Here is a 27,097-nt window from a genome sequence, read left to right as displayed (position 1 = left end):
CATGCTACTGGACTCCAGTTCCCATCAGCCACACCAACAAAATTCACTCGTCAGGGATGAAGAGGACTGCAGGCTGGCAGGAAGACTTCTCTACATACAGTGTCTCAAATATTTATGGAAGTAGTCCTGAGCTCTATAGACAGCCTAGCCCCTTGCCCCTCACCCAAGAAAAGCCCATCATATATTGAGCTAAGTTTTTAAAAGGTAAAATTTAGCCATTACCCCCAGACCAGAGAAATACTTTTCTGTTTCATCATGCGGGCTCACATGTATTCTATTGTTCCACAGAATGTATGCGTGACAGTTCCATCATGAATGGATTCTTTACACAGTCCAAAATCTGTCAGCTTAACATGACCTAAAAGAAAAAAAGGGGGGGTGGAGTGGGAAAGAAACACTAACATGTCATTCTAACAAGTCGTATCTGAGACCAAAACCCCAACTTGGGCATTTTTTAATTTTAACATACAGTACTTAATTTATAAACTGTTTTTCAGCAAAAGCCCCTCAAGGCAGATAAAGTAAGTCAATTAAAAAGCTGTAACCTTAGAACTATACCGATTCCCAACAGGAAAAACACCACAAGCTCCACTGCATATGCCCCACAGGTTGAGATCCAATGTTAGTCATAACACAAAACGTACTCACTAAAATCAATGGACTAAGAAATGTTAAGTCCACTGAAATCAACAGACTTTCTCAGAGAAAGACTTAACAGGGTATTATTACTCTGGAGACTTCAAATGCTTGGTGGCATACAGCTTGCTTTCAAAAAATTGAAATAACATATATAACCATGCAGTATCTTGAGGGTGGCGTGAAGAGCAGTGTCCTTTTTTGCCCTAACAGATAATCTAGATTTCTGACTGCCTCAGGAGAACATAGGGGAAGCATTAAGCCACTCTGGGAGCCTTTCTGGCTGAGCAGCAGGGTAACATGTTCTAAATAAACAAAACAGACTTCACAAATGGTTGGATTCAGTCTGAGAAAATGGGGCAGGGAGGGACAGCTCAAACAAGAGAAGTGCGTCAAAGACACCCAATCCCTTTTCCATTTCTCTTCTGCGTTTTTCTTTTTAGATTTGAAGCCTGGAGGCAGGAACGGTCTTAGCGCAGAGATGCAAGCTTTTTCTGGCTGGAGAGAAATGCTTTAAATCAACCTCACCAACCTGCCACCCTTCAGATGATTTTGGCCTGAAACTGCCAGCCTAGCTAGGACTGATGGGGAAAGGCGGCAACCTTTGAGGGTCACATGCCTTTGGTAGGCAAAAGTGGGCAGAGCACCAATTGTGACCCATCTCTATCCTTGATTCAGGCAACCAAGAGGCATTATAAAAGTTCAAGGACACACCCCAGCCTGCCAAAAACACTCAGTGAGGCTGCAGAGGAGGGCCAGGGAGGGATGTGGCTGGGAAAGGTGTATGATGGGGGAGAATCCCAAAGGCCAGGCAGAGAGACCAGCATTTGGACACTGGGCCTGAGGGTTTCCCACCCTCCTTTTAGAACTATAAAGCTATGGCACGTGCCAACACACGAGCTCACTGTCGTACCACTAACCTTGGTGGTTGAGCATGATGTTTTCTGGCTTTAGATCTCGATAGATGATCCCCTTCTGATGCAGGTGCCCCAAAGCCATTGAAATTTCAGCCAAGTAGAAGCTGAAATGCAAGAATTTCATTAACAAATAAATGCCAATAGCAACGCGTCCTATCTGAGTACAAAAATTCTGTGGCTGAATATTAAGATACCGCACCAAACTGTGGTTTGCATTAATCATAATTTTAGAATGTGAACCAATCCAAGATCAGGCTAGCCAAGATACCTAAATGGTTTATTTCTCCATCCACTTCCTACCCCAGGCCCTAGGTGGGACAGCCTTCAGAGGGGGAGAAACAGCCATATGGTTCGTCAATTCAGACATCACACCAAACCACACTCAGTACAAACCACAGCCTGCACACTCGATTCAAACACCATTTCCAGTTCTGCCTTGTCAGATGTGACAAACAATGGTTTTTCAATTCAGACGTCACACCAAACCATAGTTTTGAGATAAGCCTGAAATTTCACTGTCAGCGTAAGTTAGTTCTGCTCCTCAGGAGCTGGAGGGTGAGTACTCAAGCTACTAAGCTGAAGAATTGAATCTCTTTACTTCACTTCCCTCCTGGCCGAAACAAGTGCATTCTGGCAGATTCTCCCAGCATCCCAGAGTGTACACAGAAAATACCGCATTTTTTGCTCTATAAGACACACCTTTTCCCTCCTAAAAAGTAAGGGGAAATGTGTGTGCATCTTATGGAGCGAATGTAGGCTGCGCAGCTATCCCAGAAGCCAGAATAGCAAGAGGGATTGCTGCTTTCACTGCACAGCGATCCCTCTTGCTGTTCTGGCTTCTGAGATTCAGAATATTTTTTTTCTTGTTTTCCTCCTCCAAAAACTAGGTGCGTCTTATGGTCTGGTGCATCTTATAGAGTGAAAAATACGGTACCTACTATTCCACAGTTCCAAACAGGGGATCCATGCACTGTTTTGTTAAATCTGGGTATTTTCCACAGGAACATAGGTTCATATAAAATACCAAACTTGCCAGTTTGTTCAAAATGGGCAACAATTATTCAACTCTGAAAAGGTTAACACTTTCCCAGAAACTTCCTTATGTAGGAACACAGGAAGCTGCCTGGTTGTTGAGGCTTGGAAATTGGAACTTGTTTGTCTTACCAAGCTGTGTCTTCCATAAATATCCCCTCTCTCTCCAACTGCATGAACAGTTCTCCTCCTGCAATGAAATGGGCATGGGGTGGAGGGAGAAAGGTAAGAAACAATAAGTCATCTTTCTGCTATATACGGTACGTGAAAAAGCTTCCACCCCACACTGCCGGCTGGCTACAATACCAGAATTCACATTCTGACCATCAGTTGCATCCTTACCACTAAGATACTCAAGGATGAGGTAGAGTTTTCCACCAGTCTGAAAGGCATAAATCAAGTCTACAATGAACGAATGCTTGACTTCCTCCAAGATGTTCCGCTCTGCTTTTGTGTGAGCTGTATCTTTTGCATTTCGCACAATCATTGCCTAGAGAACAGAGACTTCAACAGTAAAGACAATGTTCTAAAGACTACACCAGAAACCAACTGTCAGCAACCCCACAATACACAGCCACCGATTGCTGGCATCATGATGGAACATGAAGGACTTATTCACACATAACTCTCAAACCATGGTTTGAAGAGGGGAGAGCAAGCCTTGGGCTCACACACTCTGCCCCTGCTCCCTGGCTTTGATTCAATCCCTGCTTCACTACAAGCCAAAGTTTCCCACTATATTCAAACCAATCAAGCAAGCTACCATAAGCACTAACAAATGTGCCTTCAAATCATGGTTTGAAGTGGGTTTCCGGTTCTTGTTTACATGGGGTTAACAGTAAACCGTAGACTTATACAAATAAATGCAAGTGTGTCATCAGGAGTCTTGGCTTGGGTATAACGCTTGAGCTGAGCCAAGAGAGTAAACTTCTGGGCCAAGGGTTGCCACCAGCAAGTCAACGTCAGCTCTTCTCACTTGACAACACACTGGACACCTCTTCTTGCTCTTCCAATTGTTCTCTCATTTAGCTGGACTTTGCATTCATTGTTACAAGAAACATGTTGTGAAGAGATCAATGATTCCTCACACAGTTAAAAGTGCATCTGAATTTCTTCTACCTCAAATAAATGGGACTAAGTGGTATGCCTCAGTTGGATCATGTCCAGAGTAATTTAGGTTTCAACAGAGCAATATGCACTCGGCAACCTTTTAAAAAATGTAAGTCAAAGGGCTCTGCAAAGTATGCTATGCTAATATACTGCGATAAGCCATAAATAAGAATACTGGCTTGCAAAACAGACCTCCCCTTGCATAACTTGCTCTCAAAACAAAACAGAGTTCCAAAAGTTTATGCACAAACCTTTAAAGAATTTCGGAGTCATTAAAGAAACAGTTGATTCCAATTCATAAAACAAGTGGTAGCCAATGTGGTGGCCTCAAGACATTTTGGACTACAACTGCCATCATTCCCAAACAATATGGCCAATAGTCAGGAATGATGGGAATTGTTGGCCAGCAAAAATAGATAGGTAGATACCCAGACGCACCATTTTGCCAACCTTGGCATTAACAAATAATAATAATAATAATAATAATAATAATAATAAGAGTTTGGATTTGATATCCCGCCTTTCACTCCCCTTCAGGAGTCTCAAAGCGGCTAACAATCTCCTTTCCCTTCCTCCCCCACAACAAACACTCTGTGAGGTGAGTGGGGCTGAGAGACTTCAGAGAAGTGTGACTAGCCCAAGGTCACCCAACAGCTGCATGTGGAAGAGCGGAGACGCGAACCCGGTTCCCCAGATTACAAGACTACCGCTCTTAAGCACTACACCACACTGGCTCTCAAATAAGAACATAAGAAGAGCCTGCTGTATCAGGACATGGCCAACATCCTATTCTCACAGTGGTCCATGTTCCCACAAGCGTGACCTGAGAACAACAGAACTCCCCACACCCCTGCAGTTCCCAGGAACTGGTACACTAGTTACTGGTTTCTATTCTAGAAGCGAGTGCAGCAGTTTTGATTATAGGAAGCGGCCTTACACCATTTCGGACTAGTTGTTGATATTGTCTACTCTGACCAGTGGAGGCTCTCCAGTCTCAGAATTTCGGACTAAGAAAGAACGGCTCTGCTCTGCCTCCACACTCAGAGGCAGCAATGCTTGTGAATAACAGTTGCTGGAAACCACAGGAGGGGCGAGTGCTCTTGTGGGCAGGTCCTCCTTGTGGGTTTCCCACAGGCATTAAGTGAGAACAGGATGCTGGACTAGAAGGGCCACTGGCCTGATCCAGCAGGCTCTTCTTCCATCTCATCAGCCTCTCTCTGGTCTGTTTTTTAAAAAAGAAAAACAGAACAAAACCTGGAGATGCCAGGGGTTAAAACCAGGACTCTCTGCCAGTGACATGAGCTCTTGTCGCTGAACTATGATCTCTTCCCCTCAAGACAGCCCCTCTTATTTAATAGCTAAATGTCAAAAGCCAACTCACCTTTTTAAGCACCTTCATGGCAAATATCTTACCAGTATTGGCTCCCGTTACTTTTCGAACTTGGAAAACCTGTCCAAAACAATGGAGATTAATTAGATGCCTTTTTAAAAGAGAGTTAGCAGACTCTGCAAGGGCTGCTGTTTGAAGCTCTTCCACTACCAGGGAGCGGTAGAGAGAAGTCTTTTGACTTCAAACCAGCCAGAAAACTTCTGTTTTAGATCATCTTATAGATAACATGCATATATTTATTTATTATTTTTTCCAATATTTACAGCATCTCTCACCAAGCTCACACATCTCATACTTCTTACCTTTCCATAGCCACCTTTTCCAAGGACACGTAGCAGCTCAAAGCACTCTGGGCGGATCTTTTCAGGGCCTCTGTTCACACTAGTTTCCGAAATCTCAAATTTTTCACAATGCTCCATGCCACTAACAAACAAAAAAGTTAATTAGGGTAGCCTTTAAAACAATACTAAGTACATTAACTATTCTGTATATAACTAAAAGCCTCCCTGTGAGGTGCTCAGGAAGGGATGGGGGATAAAGTATTATTTAGAATACAAACTGGAATACAAACTCTGACTACTGCAAATATGAGTTCTAAATAATTTGAAATGTTTAATTTAAGAAATACATTTTTTCAAAGCACAGTAATTTTTTTAAAAAAAACATGAAACGTTTCTGAAGTCAGGCAAATGAAACCATTCTAACACATGTGCATCAATCCAGACTTCCTTATATGCTTGAACAGGATGCATACATGGACCTAAGCATAGTGCTTTGAAAGCACTAGTTTTAAAGGGGAGAGAGAAGCAAACTACTAGAGGCCAATGCCAACTGCAGAGGATAGAATACCTTCATATACAAGGGAAGGGAGACCCCCACAGGCCCCTGCCCACAAAGGTCGTTTCCTCATTGCAATTGCGGCAAGTAGGACACAATACAGGAAACCTCTTTTTGCATCTGAAACAGCTCTATCTGGATTAAGACAATAAATTATTGATATTGGCCTGTTTAGGTTTACAGCCTACTCCAGGGATTGACAATGTGGTGTCTGTGGTTGCAAGGCAGCCCTAAGGTCTTCCCCTGTGCCCACAAAGCCTTTGAGTCTCCCTGATCGTTAAGTAGTGAGAATGGGCAACATTTGCTCTCTTAAAAAGTAAATAGAGCTGAAGGAGGAAAGTGATACGAATGACACTCTTTCCTACTTCCTTTTTCAGCTCTCTGCTTTTCAAGATTTACCGTATTTTGCGCCCCATAGGACGCACCTAGTTTTTTTGGGGGGAAATAAAGAAAAAAAAAATTCTTTCCCCCCCAGGTGCGGGGCTGGAAGAACCAGGTCGGGGAACAGCGGGAAGGCGCACTCCGCCTCCCCGCTGTCCCCCGAGCTTGTGGGGCTGGCGATGGGGAGAAGTGTGCTGAGCCCGGGACTGCAGGCAGCTCTGCGCAGCCCTCGGGAGCCGGGCGGGACTTCGCGCCCCGCTCCTGATGGCCGCGCAGTTGCGCTGAGCCCGGGACTGCAGGCAGCTCTGCACAGCCGCCGGGAGCCGGGCGGGACTTTGGGCCCCGCTCCCGATGGCCGCGCAGAGCTGCACTGAGCCCGGGACTGCAGGCAGCTCTGCACAGCCGCCGGGAGCCGGGCGGGACTTTGGGCCCCGCTCCCGATGGCCGCGCAGAGCTGCACTGAGCCCGGGACTGCAGGCAGCTCTGCGCAGCCACCGGGAGCCGGGCGGGACTTCGGGCCCCGCTCCCGATGGCCGCGCAGAGCTGCGCTGAGCCCGGGACTACAGGCAGCTCTGCGCAACCCTCGGAGCCGGTCTCCTGAGGGTTGCGCAGAGCTTCCTGAAGCCTGGAGAGCGAGAGGGGTCGGTGCGCACCGACCCCTCTCGCTCTCCAGGCTTCAGCGAAAGCCTGCATTCGCCCCATAGGACGCACACACATTTCCCCTTCATTTTTGGAGGGGAAAATGTGCGTCCTATAGGGCGAAAAATACGGTAGTTTAATACTACCGGGTTCAACTTATAACCAGATTCCTTGGAAAATCTGTGTGTGGTGTGCTTTTTCTCATTCTGTCTCTTGGAGGAGGAAGGAAGGAGATCTCCTTCCAAGAAGCAATCCTAACACAGAGGTACTTACCAGCTGGGAGATATAGCTGTTGAAACCGAATATAGGCACAGAAACAAGCAGACTGAGACCAAAAGCTGTTTCAAGGGCCCTCAGAATATTGCATGGTTCACTCTCGAGCTCCTGCCTGCACAAGGAGCAATTTCATAGGCAGGAACAGCTAATTAAACATGCTGGCATTGCTACCTGGACTCTAGCACTGACTTAGGACAGGACAGTTTCCTCCCCAACTCTTCCATTGACAAGGATCCATTTCCAGTTAAAAACTTACAGATCATATGGGACGACTCCCCCATGGTCCATGCTTTCACTTAAGTGACCCTAAAACAAGATAAGCGGGGAGGAGAGAGAGAGAATCAGAAAAGTAAACAGTGATTGTTTAGAAAGAACTATGAATTTTTGCTTAAAACATTAACCCAGGATTTAGGACTGACAGCACTGCAAGACTGCATTCAGCTCTTACATAAGCACAGTCAGCAGCAGGGTATGGTAATTCCTATGCTGGGTTTTTGTGGAACATCCACAGAGTTCGACAGGAGCGCTGCCAAATCCTCCGAAGCACAGCACAGGGACTCAGCACTCTTTACCCAACTACACTGCTACCCAATTTCGTACAACGCTGACAGTCACTAATTTAGCTCTTAAAACATGGGTCTTTTCTGGACACTACAGATCAGAACTGTTTTTACCACTGAGAACTTACTGCATTGGGGAAAAGCAGGATCTGCTTTACCATACAAAATGAAGACAACGCCTAGGTCCCCGACACCTGGGCTGCTGGAGACTTAATGGGTTGGAGCCAGAGTTATGCAAACAGAACTCTATCCAGGCAACTGCCCTCTCATCCCCACTGCAGCCCTCTCCCCTCAAAACTTCCACTTGTTCGGCTCCCTGAAGCTCAGCTTAGAGAGTTTATAGAAATACAGTGGTGCCTCGCAAGACGAAATTAATCCGTTCCGCGAGTCTCTTCGTCTAGCGGTTTTTTCATCTTGCGAAGCAAGCCCATTGACGGCTTAGCGGATTAGCGCTATTAGCGGCTTTTCGGCTTAGCGGATAAGCAGATAAGCGGCTTAGAAAAGGGGGGGGGAGGAAAAAAACCCGCAGGAACTCGCAAGACATTTTCGTCTTGTGAAGCAAGCCCATAGGAAATTCGTTTTGTGAAGCACCTCCAAAATGGAAAACCCTTTCGTCTAGCGGGTTTTCCATCTTGCGAGGCATTCGTCTTGCGGGGCACCACTGTATGCATGGAGGATGGAGCACGCTTATTTTCTCTGGCCCCAGAGGGGAGGACCCAAACCAATGGCTTCAAGTTACAAGAAAGGAGGTTCCAACTAAACATCAGGATGAACTGGATCCTGATGGTAAGAGCAGTTCAACGGTGGAACAGACTCCCTTGGACGGTGGTGGGCTGGCCTTCATTAGAGGATTTTAAGCAGAGGTTGGAAGGCCATCTGTTATGGATGCTTTTGCTGAGATCCCCACATAGCAGGGGTTGGACTAAATGACCCTCAGGATCCTTTGCAACTATACAATTCTCTGTTTCTATGACTGCAGCCTATTTTTCTTTTAAACTGCATGGAGAAGCATCTTTTCAGCCTGACGTTCTATACTCCAAACAAGTTTATAATCTGCTGTTTGTGAAAACTAAACCTGTGTCACATATGAAGGACAGACCATAGGAAAAGTTAGCCTTAAAAAGCTACTAATATTATTTGCCCACCACCACCACAATCCATGCTTGGCGTAGCTCACATGGGATTGATTTTATTCATTTACAGAGTCTGAAGCTAGACATCACCACCACTTCACCAAGGGTAACAGGACTGTTTCCAGTCCTCTCAAAAATTAAAATACAGTCGCACCTTGGTTTTGAACGCCTTGTGACTTGAACGTTTTGGCTCCCGAAAGCTGCAAACCTGAAAGTGAGTGTTTCAGTTTGCGAACTTTTTTTGGAAGCCGAACGTCCGATGCGGCTTCCGATTGAGTGCAGGAAGCTCCTGCAGCCAATCAGAAGCCACACCTTGGTTTTCAAAAGTTGAATGGACTTCCGGAACATATTCTGTTCGAGAACCAGGGTACGACTGTCTTTCTTCGCATCATTCTACTGCCTTATCACCAGCAGTTACAACTAATGTCAGGAGTACAAAAATCCAAGCTGGACTGGTGATCGACTCCTGGATAAAGGGAGGGGTCAGGAAGCAGGTTTCTAGCAAAACCTTGCTGGGCCCAATGTTTTGCAAAACAATTTGCACCTAAGACTACTGTTAGTAAGTAGGACATTGGTCCTGTATCCACCCCAGATAGGAATAAATTACTTGTGTACAGCATTGGTGGCATAATAACAAACTGGTTGTGGATATGAAGACCTAGGAGATGAAAAGACTATTTCATCCAGGCAAGTTTGAAAAGATATACCACCATGCACAGACAGAACAGACGATTCTACAATAGCGTGCGCGCACACACACAAAAATGGGACAGGCTGATGAGCATAAAACCACCTGTCATGCAACAATGGCAGGATCAAAAGCAACCTCAGAGCACATGGGTTTTGATCTACAAAATCAGAACGCTACTTAAAAGCTTTAAAATACCATTTTGAGTGTATAGTGGCACAAGTAACAGCAGATATTCTTTATTTTCAGGTAAAACACTAATTAAAAGCCTAGTCAGTGTGTGTGTGTGTGTGTGTGTGTGTGTATACATACCTTTATATAAGATGTGTTATATAAGCATTTTCTTTTGAAGAACATTTACCTTCAATTTGGACGCTAGCTTGCAGCACCACAAAACAGCATCAATATTTGCAGACCTTCACAAGAAGGTTAAATGAGGTCACCCCTCACTGTATTGATGCAGTTTTCTTCTGCAGAATAACCCTAGAAAAACTGGAAGCTACCTTATACAGTGGTACCTCAGGATACAGACGCTTCAGGTTACAGACTCCGCTAACCCAGAAATATTACCTTGGGTTAAGAACTTTGCTTCAGGATGAGAACAGAAATTGTGTGGTGGCGGCAGGAGGCTCCATTAGCTAAAGTGGTACCTCAGGATAAGAACAGTTTCAGGTTAAGAACAGACCTCCAGAACGAATTAAGTTCTTAACTCGAGGTACCACTGTACTGGATCACACCACTGTTCTGTCTAGTTCTGTCTAGAGTAGAGCTCTGTCTAGCTCTACTCTACATCAATAGATAGCAGCTGTTTGGGATTTCAGATGAGTCCCTCTTCCAGCTCTACCTGGAGATGCCAATGCTCTGCCAATGAGCTATGGCCTTCTCCTAACCCTAGGAACTTGCAATATTTGTCAGGTTTCAAGGAAGCTAGATCTTTAGCATGGAAGCTGTGCTCAACTACAGCCAGGACTCATGCACTGTCCTAAGACAACTACTTGCGGCCAGCAAACTAGCAGCAACACCGTTCCACAGGCCTAGAATACTCACAGCCTGATCCTAGGTACATTTATGCAGAACTACGTCCAATGGAACATATCCCCAATGTATGTATGCATTAGACTACAGTCCCAAGCACTCTAAGCAAGACTTGGCAAATAACAGAATTATCTAATAAACTGGCATTCTGGAGGGAGTCTGTCTCTTGGCACACTCATCTTTAGACAGTTGCACCAGCAGAAAAACTGATGTGTCAACTATGTGCTGCTAAGAGAAATTGGACCCATTTAACCCCAAACACATGGAGGACTCTGGAGAGATTAGATTGAAATTTCTGGCATTTTTTGTGATTTGTGCTTTTGTAATCCTTTGTATTCTTTTAATGACTTGTATACTTTTAGCGGGACTTTTTTGTTCTTTAAGGTTTAAAATTTAAAAGAAAAAGTTTTTTAAAACCCAAATGGGACACAGCAAGTATTCTTTGCCCTTATCCAGAGTGTATTGCAGGGAATGAGTACACCTGAATATTATTTTGTGTTCACTTGTGCTTCAGCACCCTTTTATCAATCACAAAAGCAGTAGCCCTGTTGGAGCAAGGGGACCCCCAAGCCCAGCCTTGCTTGTAACCCACTCACTTGGCTTACCACAGGCAACTAGGAATGTTAACCTGGGCTCCGCCTCCTTTCCAGAGTACTTTTGCTTCCTTCCTGCCCAGTGCTGAAACCAAGCAGGCTGTGGAAGCTTAAGAGTGCTTTGTCACTCCTCAAGCATTTCCATACTGTACGTGCAAGAGGTGATGTGCCTTCCAACGTATTCAGCATAGGAACCAAGAGGACGAATGACAAAGCTCTCCTTCCCTCTTGCTGTCAGCCAGCTATGTATCTATGGTAGACAAGCAGAAGGTCAACATTCAGCACACTAACCCAGTATGCTGATGGGCAATGGACAGATCAAGGCATGCTTTCTACCACTCACCCACTTCCTTTCTATGCTGAATGTGCATGACAGGGCTTTAGCTCCTGTGTGCCTAACAGAGAAACACTGCAAAGGGACATAGCTCTCTGTCACAAGCCTGCTGAGTTGACACACAGGAAGCCCCATTCTATTACTCCAGCACAGAAACCATGTGAGCTGGCAGCATATATAACTTCATTCCTCCATTGCCAATTCGCTGCACTGCCTCACTGGATGAACAGGAGACAAAGTTTCTTCCTGTACAACCAAACAGGCTAAGAAGAAGAGGCACAAGGAACACTGATTTCTAGCCTGCAAAATGTTTTTAACTTACCTGCTTTTAACTTATAAAAGAGGGGCAATAAAAGAGGGGCAAGCAGTGCTCTGCTTGTCTTTAACCGTCCCTCTTGTGGGTAGAATTATTACAGGATATTAAGTGTGCCCTTCAAAAGTTACAAGGCTGCTCTAATCAGGCAGAGCCACATTCATTTCCTAGGCAACCCTTTCCCCGCATATGGCAGTATCTCCATGTTCTTATCACCACATACTATCTTTTGCCTCCCTTTAATACATTAAGTCAAAATAGAGCAGCTTCTTAAAATTCACTCCACAAAAATGATTATAAGCAAAAGGCAAAATAATGGGTAGTCCTATGGAAATTAATGGCCCTAGCTTAGTCACATTCATTAATTTAAATAAGTCTACTCGGAATAACTTAGTTGAATACCAACCCGTATTTCCTCACTCCCATGACTAAGCAGCATCTATTAAGATTAACTGGGTCGTTAACAATAAGTGCACTAGTTCACTTATTAAAGCACTGTTATCATTAGTAATAAATTCCACAGGAGAAGATGTGTTGTTGCAGCAAGAACAGTAGAAAGTCTTGTGATACTTTAAAGACCAAGGCTGCAATCCTAACCACACCTACCTGGGAATAAGCCCCATTAAATTCAGCAGATCTTACTTCTGAATAGACATGATTAGGATGGTGCCATAAAGTGCTTATAGGATTTTAGCCTATCTAAGAGTAAACCCCATTGACCTCAAAAGGACTTTCTTCTGAGGAGATGTGGAAAAGATCGAACTGCATCAGATTTATTGCAGCATCAGCTTTCATGGATTTGTGCCCTCTACATCTCACTCAGATTCATTGAAATGCAACTATTACCTGACAAAGTGAGCTCCAGCCCCACCAAAGAGGATGCTGCAATAAACCAGTTAAGTTTTCAAAGGTGCCACAGGACCTTTATCACTACTGAGTTCTTAATGCAAGCTGCTTCTGCGCTTTCTGTAAAAAAAGGCAGGGAATAAGTGCCTTTTGCTACCACAAAATGTATTAATGGCCACTAGGAACATAGGAAGCTGTCCTATACAGTCAAGCTGTTGGTTCACCTAGCTCAGTAACTGCCTAATAATCATGAGAATAACCTGTGACATAATCATTAATTTATTACCGCTGGATCATCATAATCCTGATTTTTTAAAAAAAAATAAATAATAATAACCTGTCGGATGCAATGCAGAAACAATAATTTAATATCGCATTATTACTAGATCTTAAGTGTTGTAATAATAATCATAATAAAATGCACAATGCAGGAACCTAAAAAATAGTAAGAACACGTGTCAAACCCAATGCAAAAACACGGCCACGGATTTGTATGCATTTATTACTCCTCTCGCTATTCTTCCTACTGCTCATGCCAAAGGCACAATGCGGGAAGGCCGTAATAACAGCAGCAAGGCAGGAATAGCAAGTCAGTTCTAACGGAACCATCCTCGCCGCCCCCAAGAGCCGCCCGTCCGCCTCCCAGCCTCGGCCAAGTCCTTCCCCGAAGGCGGCCTCGCCCGGCCCGGCCCGCCTCCCTCCCTCCCTCCGACCGGGGCCTCCGCCGCCTCGCCCTCCCCGCCCCCGAGGCCTGAGCCGGGCTCCCCCGAGGCGCCTCCTCCCGGCACATGGGCCGGGCCTGCCTCACCCCCTCCTCCAGCTCCTCGTCCGAGGCCGCCTCTTCGGGCTGGTCCAGGTCGATGTCGAAGACGCCCGCCATGGCCTGGGAAACGCGAGCGGCGGCGGCGGCGGCGGCGGCGGCGGCACAGCCGGGGCCGCCCTTCGCTGCCTAGTGGCGAGAGCGCGCGGGTGAGGGCCGGAGGGCCGCCTCATGGGCCCGCAGCAGCAACCCCGAGCGCCGCCATGACGGCCGCCATCGCCCAGGCTAGCCGGAGACCTTCCCCCGCCCGCTCAGCGCGCCTGCGCGGCTCTTCCCCTCCGGAGGGACTGCGCAAGCGTGGGGCGGCGCCGGGAAAGCGGGCGGCCAGGGGCGCCTGGGCTCGCGGAGCCAATGCGCAAGCGCCAAGAGCACGCGGCGGCGCTTTCCGAAAGGGGCCGTTGCTCTCTCTCGCGCGCGCGGTGACGTCACTCGCCACACGTAAAACGGCGCAAGCGACGTAGCGCCATCTGTCGGCCCGCACGCGTCGTGGTAGAAATTTTACTTTTATTCTCAGGCTAGATATAACTCGACAGTTCTCTACGTCTTTGCTATTTCCCCCCCTTTTTTTCTTTGTAGCGAGCATGCGCACAGCACGTCGTGGTCCACACCATGCGGACGCCGCGCATGCGTACGGTCCGGCAGCCGGCGCACGCGCGCTGATGCAGCTGTTGTGCCCTCCTTTACCGTTTTGTCTCCTTTCCAGCACCAATTTTCCCGCCTGAGCCAGCGACGGAAGGGGAGCATGCGCAGAAATGCTGGCAGGACGGGGTCGAAGGTGCTGTTGACAGTTGGTACAGGCGGTCAATGGATGAGGTGCAGCTGTGGAAGGGTGAGGCTACGCGCGTGCGCCTTGAGGGAGAGAAGGGTGTTAAATGGGGGGGGGGATAAATGGGAAAAGGCGGGACATTATGAGGTGAAACGCGCACACAGATTGAATTTATAATTTAAAAAAAAAAATGCTTGTGTGTATTTGCATGTAACTACATATGCATAAAACCATGTTCATTAATTCGCTGTTTTAAAAATATTATATATTCTTAGTTTTATTTATTTTATTTCTTATTAATCTGTTCCTATGAAACATCCTGAAGGTGTTTTTAATATATCAGTACCTTGATCTGTTAATATTACTAGTTTCAATATTTAGCCTCTATGTGGCACAGCACAATCTGATGCATCTTTACTCAGAAGTAGGTGCCACTGAACTCAGTAGGGGAGGCATAAATGTTTTGGGACTACAACTCCCATCATCCCTGACCACTGGTCCTGTTAGCTAGGGATCATGGGAGTTGTAGTCCCGAAACATTTGAAGGTCCGAGTTTGCCTATGCTTGCAGTAGGGCATTCTCCATTGTAGGTGTCTTTAGGATTGCAGTCTTAATATTTGCATGGTATACACCATGCCTTTCATGCATATGGCTTTCTCCAACAGAATCATGGGAACTGTAGTTCTGCACCCCCACAGAGCTATGATTTCCAGCATTATTAACATACTATGTTATTTACATGTATGGTTGTGTATGCAGCCATCGATAATAGGCTACGATATTTGAATACTTTTTAACTTTAGTAGACTTATGGCAAGGCTACAAGTGCTGCGCATCCTTGATTTCAGTGGGAGTTAACGCACGAGCAAGTGTACATTGAATTGCAGCCTAACAGTGCACTTCCAAACATGGCTAGTCAAATGTCAGTCCAACTGAGTTTAATGGGGCTTCCTCCCAGGGATATGAACGTAGGATTACAGTCTTAACAGCTGGACGTGATTTGTTTGTAGGATTGAGGCTAAACTAGAGGAGAATGTCTGTCATCACAATACAACTTGGTCAGTGCGGCAACCAGATCGGTCGCGAGGTGTTTGATACCATCTGCACAGACTTCCGCAGTACGCATGGCTTGTGCTCCAAAAAGGAAAATGATTCCTTCCAGGCAGCCTGCAAAGAGCGGTTCTTCAGCGAGGAGAAATCCAGAGGTACGACACATACATACATACGTAACTTTGTATGTTCAAACAATGTTCAAGGCAGCTTACAGCATGAAAAGAATACATAACCACAACATAGCAGAAATAGTCATAAACAATAAAAAAGTTAAAAAAATACACAACCAAACTGAACAGTTTCCACATAAATGTCCAAGTATCTAAAATAAAGATACAAAAATCAACAGCAACAACTTTCCACACCAGCAAAAAGCCCTAGCCCAAGAGTCTGTTCAGCAACCTCAGCTTTTTTTGTAGCTGGAGTCAGTCCGGGCCCCACCCTCCCAGGCCAGGTGGAAAAGGCCTGCAAGGCAGGGAGCAGGTCTTCCAGGACTCTCAGCCAAGATTGTCTGACACAGAATATGCCCCACACCAATCAAGAGGGAAATCAACAACCAGAAATTCATCCACTTTGGGTGTGTGGAATTCTGCATGTGATTGGATATTGTAATATCTCAGGGTCTTGCTCCAGGTGAAAGGTTTCACTCTTATTGCCATTCCACACTTAAAACAAAAAACGAAGAAGCCTGGAGGAGTAATTTTGGTATAGGGTGGACCAGCAGGGGTGAAAGCTAGCCTCTGCACTACAGTGGTACCTCCGGTTGTGCATGGGATCCGTTCTGGAGTTCCGGTCGGATCCTGAGGAATTCACAACCGGAGGTGCCTGGTCTGCGCGGTGCGGTAGAGCGCTTCTGCACATGCGGTGAAACCCGGAAAAGTACTTCCAGGTTTGCCACATGTGTAACCCGAAGGATACGCAATCAGAGGTGTACATATCCAGAGGTACCACTGTATTGCAAAAATGAATAACATTGGGAAGGGCCATAGCTTAATAGCAGAGCAACAGCTTTGATTGTGGAAAGAGTCAGGTTGAATCCCTGGCTTCTCCTGGCAGGGAGAGACCCTAGCCTGAAAGCCTAGAGAGCTGCTGCCAGTAAGTGTAGACAATACTGAGCAAGATGGACCAGCAGTCTGATTCGATAAAAGGCAGCTTCCTGTGTTCCTTTTTTTAAGTCACAAATTAGCACCTGGAGAATTGTGTTGCTTGTCCTTGACATCACCGAAGTTGTCCAGTAGGTGTCAGTGGCATTCACACAGCCACCTTCCATCAATAACAATGGGTACATTATTTGGGTGCCACCTTGATGGATCCCAAGTCTACATCATTTGACTTCTATTTTCTTCCTCATTAGTGCTGGCTGCCCGGGCTGTCCTGGTTGACATGGAACCTAAAGTGATTGGTCAAACTTTATCAACGGCTTCAAGGTCTGGTACCTGGAACTATGACCATCGGTCCCACTTTTGTCAGAAGCAAGGGTCGGGAAACAACTGGGCAAATGGGTATGTTTGCTTTTATCAGTGGTGCCAAAGAAATTTATGTCTGGATTGCTAACATTTATAATCCAGCTACAAAACGCTCCAAGCTCCTTCTTCTCTTCCCCACCCCAATTTGTGCCACAGCTACTGCATTCATGGGCCCAAGCACAAAGAAACAATCATGAACTTGGTACAGAAGGAAGCGGAGAAATGTGACCGGCTGAGTGGATTCCTGACGGTTATGAGCATGGCAGGGGGTACAGGATCAGGTCTGGGGACGTTTGTGACAGAAAGCCTGAAAGACACCTATCCCACCTCATTCCTGTTAAACCACGTTATCTGGCCCTACAGAACTGGAGAGGTGAATACCGTAGCTCTATGATGGTGGGGGGTTGAACCTGGATTTGAAGCATGTACTCTTTCATAGGGACATCAGATGCTGCCTTATGCTGTGTCATCTGGCTCAGTATTGTGTGCATTGACTGGCAGCAGCTCCCTAGGGTTTCAAATAAGGGGCCTCTCCCATTCCTACCTGTAGAATGATAGTGGAGATTGAACTTGCAACCATCTTAATGCAGAGCAATTGCTCTACCATTGAGCTATATAGATGGAGAAACTGTTGGTGAAGAGGAATGTAGGGTGTTGGCATCCTAGGAGCACTGTTCACTGCAGTTTTCTGCAGCCTCCTGTATGCATGTCATGCGCTCTGCTTACCCTCCACAAAGCAGTGGTGGTTGGTGCCCATTGGACTCGTAGGGCAAAAGGCAGAGAAGCCAATAGTAGACGGAGCCAGAGCCAATGCAAACTACAGTGGTACCTTGGTTCTCGAACATAATCCGTTCTGGAAGTCTGTTTGACTTCCAAAATGTCCGAAAACCAAGGTGCAGCTTCTGATTGGTGCAGGTGCCCCGGAAACAATAGCCGACGGATGTTCGGCTTCTGAAAAGCATTTGAAAACTGGAACACTTCTGGGTTTTCGGCATTTGGGAGCCGAAATGTTCAAGTACCAAGGCGTTCGAGAACCAAATTTCCACTCTAGTTTTAACCTCACTGCTGAGCTCTACAAAGGCAATAATGAGACTAGGGAGGAGGAAGATGGCAGCCAGTGCCACTCCCTGGGCTGGAGGCAAGTAAGAAGGCAAGCAGGTGGGAACTGGCTGAGTTCAGACTCAAGTTTGTGGGGCAGTGCCCCGTTTGCCCTACTAGACCAACCTCAGTTGCCCCACGGACAGCAAATCCCCTTTGGTGAGATCATCTCCATGTGGAAAACTGTAACATCCACTCCCTGTTTCCCCCCTGCATTTCCAGGTTATTGTTCAAAACTACAACTCTGTCCTGACCCTCTCACACTTGTATCAGTCTTCGGATGCCCTCCTGGTTCATGAGAACGATGCCATCCACAAGATCTGTGCTCAACTAATGAACATAAAGCAGATATCTTTTCAGGATGTAAACCGAGTCATCGCCCATCAGCTGGGGAGCGTCTTCCAGCCAGCTTACTCCTCTGAAAGTGCCGCTCACTACAGCAGAAGCCCCCTAGGTATCTGGTGTTAACTGAAGTTCTAGCACTGTCCTCCAGCTCTTGAGGTTTTCACTGGATTGCAAAGTAGTCCATAAAAGTTACTAGCCTACAAACATTCTCATTAGTCTGTCAAGTATCCATCCATGTATACATGCTAAGATAAATGGAAAGGACATTTTGTAAACTCATCAGACCAGAGACCTTATCTTTCCAGAGAAAAACAAAGTAGATGTTCAACATGAGCAAATGCAGTTCTCTCTCTGACACACATTTTAAACCTTCATTTCTGTCTTGTCTCCTCCTCAGGAGATCTAATGGAGGCTCTAGTCCCCCACCCTGAGTTTAAGATGCTAGGTCTCCGGAACATTCCTCAGATGTCCGAAAACTCCCTTGCCTACAGCACCTTTGCGTGGCCCGGGCTTCTGAAGCACCTGAGGCAGATGCTCATTGCAAATGCCAAAATGGAGGAAGGTAAGAACTGCAGGTGAACTGCAGCTGAAGCAGGTTGAACAATGTATACCCAGAGTCGCATATGGGCAGGAGGTGGTCCTTAAGACTAGGTCTTGACTAAAATTCAGTAGGGCTGCAAGGAATTAAATAGAATTGGTTTGGGGAGGGCGATTCTGGCCTAAAATTGCCTTCCCTACTATAATCTCAGGACTGCGGGACCATACTCCTCCACACAGGGCACACTCCTCACCAGCCCTGCTGTGTGCCGTCTGGCTGGACTCCCAAGTGTTGAGACATTCCTATTCACTTTTCTGTTTGCAGGGATTGATTGGCAAGTGAGGCCTCCGGTGCCCGGACTCCCTGCATCAGAAAAACAGTCTCTAAACAGGACAGCTCGTTTTAACACCTCCATCGCCAATCTGGTTACCTTGCGAGGAAAAGATGTACAAAGCACGGATCTAGGTGAGAAATAGTTGCAGATTCCTCTTTTAGGTAGTGACACCGGGAGGGAGTTTTACGATAACCACAAAGAATGTCCTATTTCTTACATTTGCCTGAATGCACAGTGTACAGTACATCACTGCTCCTGAGCTTCTTGAATGGGATGGGACAGAAGTGGAATAAGATAGTGACTGATATTTTTTTTTTAACACCTTGTTGATTATTGTAGGAGGATTCCAAGAGCCTGCCTTGTATACTTCCTGGCTAAACGCTCAAGATGCCTTGACCATCTGGAAGACACCAAGAGCTTTTAATAAATACGAGAAGTCTGCTTCTTTGGTCAGCAACAGCCAGTTTTTGCTGAAGCCTGTGGACAGTGTAGTGGGGAAGGCCTGGAAAATGTTTGCTTCAAAGTAAGTGGGAAAAGACAGGTTGTCATCTCAGACTTTGCCGTGTGCACAGGGCATGGAGTAAGTGGAAGTAAATAAACCAGAGGGAGAGATGGGAAGCAGGAGTACTTCCTCCTTCAGTTCTGTTTGAGAAAGGAACTTATTTTGGTTCCTTCTCTCCCTGAACCGTTTCCATCCCAACTGGTCATTATAAGAACTTGGAAACTCTGAGAGTTGGCTTGTTTTTCCTCTTCCCTCTCCTTCCCTTTTTTCCTTTTGTGTTAAGTTTTTTAGATAGTAAGCTTAAAGTAAGTACTTTTTAATTGATTTGTAATTACTTTTTAAGTGATTCATATGCTGCTCTAGGTGTACATTCGGCTGAAGACTTTGGTAAAAATGCTTTAGATAGTTGAAATCTGTGGAGCAAAGTTAGTCTTGACTAACTGAACTTCTGCTGCTTTCAATGCAATTTTGTTGCAGCTGATTTTAGCTGGATTGGTCCCCTTGCTCACCAAAACCCCTTGTTCATTCCACACACAGGGCTTACGTGCACCAGTACACAAAGTTTGGAATTGAAGAGGAAGACTTTATGGACTGTTTCACAACTCTAGAACAAGTCATTGCTAGCTACACCAACCTCTGATTTTCAAATTCATCCTTCGCCAGGAGGGGACAGCATTAGCTGTGCAGATCTAAAATCCTGGCAAGAGCCCTTAAAACTGGGAAATCTTGTGAAGAATTGAATGTAGCAGGAGGACTCTTTACATGCCGCCCCAGGCAAGTGCATCACTCCAGCCATCTTTCAAAGATGGGAGCTTTCCATGCAAACAATGCTTCTGAGGGAGCTCTAGCTTTCAGTGGGGGATGTAGATTGATAACGCATATTCATTTCATCCCTTTACCTGCATAAAGACTTTGTACAATCTAAATTGCATGTGTTTTGTATATAAAGTAATTTTATTTTCTGATGATGTTGTCTGTATGCTGTGTACTCATTCTTTGTACCTCATGTTCTGTAAGTTGCCCTGGCATCTTACAAGAGGCTGTGTCATTTTATGCTGTGTCCAGCAGCCACATGGGGTAGGATAGGTTGAGAGGTGACGACTGACCTTGCTTTGTGGCTGAAGTTGGAATCTTAATGCTTGTCCTCTGTGCAAGTTTAACACCTCCACTACACCCGCATTAGATCTCAAGATGTGCGAGGGCCAGAATTTGGGTTGTGCATTTGCTTGTTTAAGTTACTAGTTGTGATATAGAGACAGGTTGGGGATAAGGAGATCCTGCTGACTTCTGTGGTTAAAAGGACCTCCATACACACTTGTGGATGTTTTCACACACACACACTCTTCAAAGAGTTTGCAACATTTGAACACACAGCACTACAAGTGATGTCCACAGTGGTACATTAATTACGTACCTTGTCCTTACCTGATCAGACGTTGTGTGCAATAACTCTGTACGCAGGAAAGTTTGTAGGCTATGCGTTTAAAAATAAACCACAAGATGGTGCTGTTGTGCAGCCCACTGGGCACTGATTGGGTCTAGGAATCTCAACATTTCCCATCTCATACAGGAAGCAAGCAAGCTGTGGCTGTCCAGGTAACATTGGAGTCCCAACTCCCATCTTGGATAACCGTTGGCTCTGCTGACTTAAGTTGATGGGACTTGGGAGGCCAACATCTGAAGGGTCAGAACTTGCCCACCACGGTGCAAGTTAGGGTTGCCATATTTTGAAGAGCAAAAAAAAGAACCGATTTGCCGACTTCTACTTTTAACTATGACAACACTCATTTTACATACTCATGAAAAAAAGGACGTGTCCTGGAAAAAGAGGACACATGGCAACCCTAGAAGTCTGGGTGGGGAAATTGGTCCTCCAGGTGCTGCCAGGACTACAACTACCATCAGCCTCTGCAGTGGCATCCAGCAGTATCTGAAGGGTTTCAGGTTCCTGGCCACTCTAGGAAGTGATTCCACCCTGATGCTATGTTTGGTGCCTGCTAAATATTTGCACAGCAGCGCCTTCCGGTGCTCCAGGTGTTCTGGACTACAACTCCAAATCATCCCTGATCACTGACCACGCTGATGGGAGTGGTAGTTTGCCAACCTGGTGCCCTCCAGATGTTGCCGAATGCTGATACAGTAGGTACCCATCAGTATTTTTCTGGCACTTTGAAGAGCAATGCCTTGTAAAAGGTCCTTGCCCTGAGGAGTTTACAATACACATTTCAACCAGGAGGAGGTAAAGGCAGCAGGAGGGTGCAAGAAGAAAAAAGGCTGGCGGAAAAGGGTGTTAATGTGCACAAATGCAGTTGGGTGTTAATGGGGAGTGGTGGGTGGACTGAGGACTTAAGGTGAAGGCTTTGTGGGAAAATAAGGATTTTGAGGAGGGATTTGAAGGAAGAGAGGTGGGTCTTAGGTCACATTCACACACCATATTTTTAAAGCACTATGATACCACCTTAAACTGCCATGGCTTCCCCCAAAGAATTTTGGGAGCTGCAGTTTGTTAAGGGTGCTGAGAGTTGTTAGGAGACCTTTATTCACCTCCAGAGCTGTTTAAGAATCAGTCCTTCACAGGGAACTCTGAAAATTGTGCATCTTCATTTCAGCTACAACGTTCCAAGTTGAATCATAGCACTTTAAATATACAGGGGACGCGGGTGGCGCTGTGGGTTAAACCACAGAGCCTAGGGCTTGCCGGTCACAAGGTCGGCGGTTCAAATCCCCGCGACGGGGTGAGCTCCTGTTGCCCGGTCCCTGTTCCTGCCAACCTAGCAGTTCGAAAGCACATCAAAGTGCAAGTAGATAAATAGGTACCACTCCGGCGGGAAGGCAAACGGTGTTTCCGTGCGCTGCTCTGGTTTGCCAGAAGCGGCTTAGTCATGCTGGACACATGACCTGTACGCCGGCTCCCTCGGCCAGTAAAGCGAGATGAGCGCCGCAACCCCAGAGTCTGTTATGACTGGACTTAATGGTCAGGGGGCCCTTTACCTTACAGCTGAGGAATGAAGTTTTGTGCTTGCTTTAGGAAAATAACTTTGTAGTTCTGTTCTCACCTCCAGTTAATTATCCTTGTGAGCAAACCTAAAAATCATTTAACACTTTAAGGATCTAAACATTTCTTAAATGGAATCAACCATGTGTATACTTCAATGTGGCTACAGAGCATGTGTGTGGTAGGGATGTTCTGTGGCCCTCCAGGTGCTGTTGAACTCCCAGTAGCCTCAGCCAACATTGCTAATGCTGAGGAATGGTGAGAGTTGTGGTCTGGAGGGCCACAAGTTCCTCACCACTGCTATACGTAGTTGTGTATACATCAGGAAAGACCCGACCTTTTTTGTTTGTTTAAACAGTGGAAGTCCTCTCTTCATTTCAGTAGCCTAAATTAGGTGGGAAAAATAATGATGTGGCTATTGTTCAACACACATTGAAAGCACATGGCTTCTCCCAAACAACCCTGGGAACCGAAGTTTGGAGTGGAAGCCTACAGTTTCCAGGAGTCTTTGGGGAAGCCCTATGAGTTAAACATGCATTGAATGCACTTTAAATGTAGGGTGTGGATCTGCCCTGAAAGCACCCAGAGATGTACTGGTAGACCATCCCAATCTACTTCCAAAGTAAAACACAGGACATCGACCAAGGGGTAAAAGTGTGTGTGGTTAAGAACCACTGTTTTGTGTTCTCTTCCGTCTCTTTTCCAAGTAGCCTGGCACTTTGACTGATGAAAGCCACGCCCTGGGAGCAGCTGTTTACTCTTCTGGGGGAAAGGGTACCTCTGTTCTGCTGAGTCACAGATCCAAATGACGAACTTATTATGCCATTAGGAAAATGACCTGAGGGGTGGGAGGGAGGGGAGCTGGATAGGCAGCAGTACCTGAATTTAAAGCAAAAAATATGGGATGGGAAGCAAAAATCTCTTAAGGGATGAATGCAAGATAGTAACATCTTTGGTGGAACCGTGACACAGAGCCTTTGGGATAGCATGGTGGAATCACTATAGGGAAGATATGTGAGCTCCACAGAACCATGCAGTGACCCTTTTACTGAGTCAGACCCTTGGGGCATCTAGTTCATTACTATTTACACTGAGATGCAATGTGGCTTTTCAGGGTTTCAAGGCAGGGAACTTGGTTATACTAGGGATTGAAAATGGGAAGTTCTGCACACAAAGCAGGTGGTTGGACTAGATGACCCCTGGGTCATCTAGAATTCATAGAACTCTAGAATTCTATGATTCTGTATACAGTCATACTTTGGGTTTAATGTGCTTCAGATTGAGCACTTTTGGGTTGCGTTCCACGGCAACCCGTTGGGGAGCACGTTACTTCCGGGTTTTGCTGCTCGCGCATGCGCAGACGCTCAAAATGACATCACACGCATGCACGGAAGCGGCAAAACGCGACCTGTGCATGTGCACCGCGTCTTACGTTCTATTCAGGATGCAAACGGGGCTCCGGAACGGATCCCGTTCACATCCCGAGGTACCACTGTATTGGGAGGGCCAAAGGTTCCCCACACCTTGTCAACAATGGCAGTGGCTCTCCAGGAGATGCATGGGATGGAACTTGGGACCTTCTGCTTGCAAAGCAGATGCTCTGCCACTGAGCTACAGCCCTTCATCCCAGGCATGGATGGGGTACCTGTGGCCCTCCTCATTTAGAAGAAGAAGAAGAAGAAGAAGAGTTTGGATTTGATATCCCGCTTTATCACTACCCTAAGGAGACTCAAAGCAGCTAACATTCTCCTTTCCCTTCCTCCCCCACAACAAACACTCTGTGAGGTGAGTGGGGCTGAGAGACTTCAAAGAAGTGTGACTGGCCCAAGGTCACCCAGCAGCTGCATGTGGAGGAGCGGAGACACGAACCCGGTTCCCCAGATTACGAGACTACCGCTCTTAACCACTACACCACACTGGCTCTGATTAACTGCTGATTATAGTTATACTGCAGCTCCATAAAGCAACACATTTTTATTTATTTAATGGACTCCTAAACCTACCTTTTGAGGGGGTATACCCTTCCCGATGTCAAATAAATAAAACACATTGAAATCCAACAATTTAAACTAGCAGTAAAAACAATCAACACTCCGCAGATTAACAGTTTTTAAACAGCCACAAAAAGCACTAGAAAGCTGACTGAATTCTTTAAAAAAAATTTTAAAATTTTTTTTATCTTAACTGCAAGGCAATAAAAAGCTTCCCCAGTTTAACACCCACCTGCCCCACGGCTGTTAAAAGCTGCAGGAAACCTGCATGCCCACCCACACGAAAAATTTAAGCTGGTAGGCTGCTCTTGTATCTCAAGCAATATTCCTGTCGTCACTAGAGAGGCCTATAAAAACACCTGCAAGGTCACTGTGAACCATTCCAAATCAGCACCTGTTACTCAAAAGGGGGAAAACAGCCTCGCCTCAGATTAGCACTGACCTGGAGTTTTGTTGCTTTTTTATTGCTCAGAAATTTGCATAAAAACCGGCCTCTGTTTTCTCTCTGTGAATTATCTCTTCCTGTGACTCATTCCCCACCTAGAGTTTCTCCTGCTCATGGCTGCCTCTCCCCTGTTCTTTCTACATGAGGGGGGCACAGGCCTGGGCTGATGAAGGAAGCTAAAGAAAGAAAAGAGAGAGAGAGAGAAACTGGTTCATATGCAAACAACCAAGAATCCATAAGAAGTGATTGGGTCAATGGCCCACCTAGTCCAGCATCCTGTTTCTCACAGTGAGCAACCAGATGCCTCACTGCCTCCAACCATAGAGGCAGAGCATGACCATCTTGGCTGGTAGGCACTGAGAGCTTATCCTCCACGAATTTGTCCAATCCTTCTGCAGAAGTGACTTCCATTGTTTAACTATGCACGTTTCCTCTCTCTGCTCCCCTCCCAGCAGCTATTCATCCTCTGGTCACTGCTGTGGATACGCAACCTGTTTGATGGTCTCCAGGCACTGCGGTCATCTGCAAGGGATTCCCGTAAGGGTCAATGGCACCAGCCTTCGAGTCACATTTGCAAACTTCCTTGTAATGCAGAGTTGGCCTGCCAATACAGTACATGTAGACATGTCCAAGGCAGTGCAGATGTCACTGAGACAGGACTGCACAGTCCATGCTGGGTATGTGAGCTTGGGAGAACTCATATTTGTTTGAGACTCTGTCCTGCCATGTGATGCCCAAAGACTTCCCGGTGGAGCTCATGTGTTCCCGTACAGTGGCGTAGCGTGGGGGGTGCAGGGGGGCCCGGCCGCACCGGGCGCAACATCTGGGGTTTAGGGTTAGGGGGCGCAAATCCACGGGTTAGGGGGCGCAAATTACTTGCCTTGCCCCGGGTGCTGACAACCCACGCTACGCCACTGTTCCCGTATCAGTTGCTACAGCCACAGCAGGTGCTGTAACTCTCCAGTGATTTTCTTCACCTCCAAAGGAACACCCATCCATTGTCTCCAGAGAAAGACGGATGCCAACAAGCATGAAGACTTTCTTTTAACTGTCCTAAATCTTCATAAATTTTCATGAGTGTTATGAGAGACGGTGCTATTTTTCTAGAAAAAGAGGTGCCAGAACTCACCAGCAGCACTGGAACTGAGCCTTGGAGAGGGAGAGCTTTTCTCTACCCACTTTCTCCATGGCACGCCATGCATAATTTTATAAACTTCTATCAGATCACCTCTCACTTGCTAAAAAGGTCCCGAATGCTGCAAGCTTTCCTCGTCGTGGAGTTGCTCCATACTCGTGATAATGTTGGTTACCTTTTTCTGAATATTTCCCAACTTTACAACAGCAAGTTCCTAAGTCTTCATTGGCTGCAAAGATATGCTTGGAAATGTATGGGACACGACATGCCCCTTATCAGTCGATGTATCAGAAGCCAGAAAGGTGGCTAAACAAGATCCACACAGATTAAGTGCAACAGAGGTTCAAGTAGCTGCCTCTTCTCTATGATATAATTGCTCCCAGGCTGCAAAGTAATCGGAAAAAATAATAATAAATTGCTTTAAAAACAACCAACAGGCAAAATTATTGGAAAAATAAGAAAATTGATGCAAATTCGCTTGAATTATACAGGTCATAGAGTTCAGGCTTTTGTTGCTTAGAAATTAGGCATGCTGGGTGCAACACTTTAATTGATGCCAGGCCCTATATTTCGTGATCAAAGCCTGTTCTTTCAGCAACGCCCTGGGGGGGCATAAAAAATTCCTTCTCACCTGACAATTCCCCAACTCTGAGGTGTGTCTCCTGAGGGCAATTACGAAAGCATCATGGAGTGAACAAGTTTCACCTTTCTCTGTCTCCTTTCAGCCCCAAAGGAACATTCTCAGTTTATCACCCTAGAGATAGTGGGTTGTTGGGGAAAGAGGGGAAAAAGCACACATTTATATTCCTCAAGAGATTGGGGGCGGGGGGGGGGGGAGAGAGCGAGAAAAGCCAGATCTCTTACGCAAGGAAACGGCTCTTAACGTCTA

General features: G+C 46.1%; 2 protein-coding genes and 1 long non-coding RNA gene across 4 annotated transcripts in view; 1 reads left to right on the top strand and 2 right to left on the bottom strand.

Moving 5' to 3' along the window:
• The window catches only part of RPS6KB1 (ribosomal protein S6 kinase B1), a 28,378-nt gene extending 14,610 nt beyond the window's left edge, over positions 1–13,768 (bottom strand). Inside the window, exons 1-8 of the mRNA XM_079955733.1 lie at positions 13,529–13,768; positions 7,475–7,524; positions 5,388–5,508; positions 5,077–5,145; positions 2,928–3,075; positions 2,718–2,775; positions 1,557–1,657; positions 268–358 (exon numbers count right to left, since the gene is read on the bottom strand). Coding sequence (XP_079811859.1) covers positions 268–358; positions 1,557–1,657; positions 2,718–2,775; positions 2,928–3,075; positions 5,077–5,145; positions 5,388–5,508; positions 7,475–7,524; positions 13,529–13,600 — 710 coding nt within the window. The 5' untranslated portion in view covers positions 13,601–13,768. The remainder of the gene's footprint in view (positions 1–267; positions 359–1,556; positions 1,658–2,717; positions 2,776–2,927; positions 3,076–5,076; positions 5,146–5,387; positions 5,509–7,474; positions 7,525–13,528) is intronic.
• Positions 13,769–14,157: 389 nt separating this feature from the next.
• On the top strand, positions 14,158–20,610 carry TUBD1 (tubulin delta 1). 2 transcript variants are annotated; one of them, XM_079955751.1, is made up of 9 exons: positions 14,158–14,369; positions 15,317–15,511; positions 16,714–16,861; positions 16,982–17,198; positions 18,146–18,377; positions 18,666–18,830; positions 19,131–19,271; positions 19,480–19,663; positions 20,180–20,610. In XM_079955751.1, exons 2-9 carry the CDS (start codon positions 15,340–15,342, stop codon positions 20,280–20,282), a joined length of 1,362 nt encoding a protein of 453 aa, XP_079811877.1. In that variant the 5' UTR covers positions 14,158–14,369; positions 15,317–15,339; the 3' UTR covers positions 20,283–20,610. The 2 variants fall into 2 exon arrangements, with proteins under 2 accessions (XP_079811877.1, XP_079811878.1); XM_079955752.1 differs by lacking the exons at positions 16,714–16,861; positions 16,982–17,198 and having other exon boundaries at positions 14,160–14,369.
• A 3,551-nt stretch (positions 20,611–24,161) lies between these two features.
• Positions 24,162–25,837, bottom strand: LOC307204345. Its single transcript, XR_013833618.1, has 3 exons — positions 25,337–25,837; positions 24,569–25,249; positions 24,162–24,256 (listed from the first exon to the last, which is right to left on the bottom strand). It is a non-coding gene; the product is annotated as an uncharacterized lncRNA (long non-coding RNA).
• Between the last annotated feature and the right edge of the window lie 1,260 nt (positions 25,838–27,097).

This window comes from Podarcis cretensis, assembly GCF_951804945.1.
Source record: "Podarcis cretensis genome assembly, chromosome: 15".
Lineage (NCBI taxonomy): Eukaryota > Metazoa > Chordata > Lepidosauria > Squamata > Lacertidae > Podarcis > Podarcis cretensis.
The sequence above is the reverse complement of the archived record's forward strand: the minus strand, read 5'-3'. Positions and strand labels throughout refer to the sequence as shown.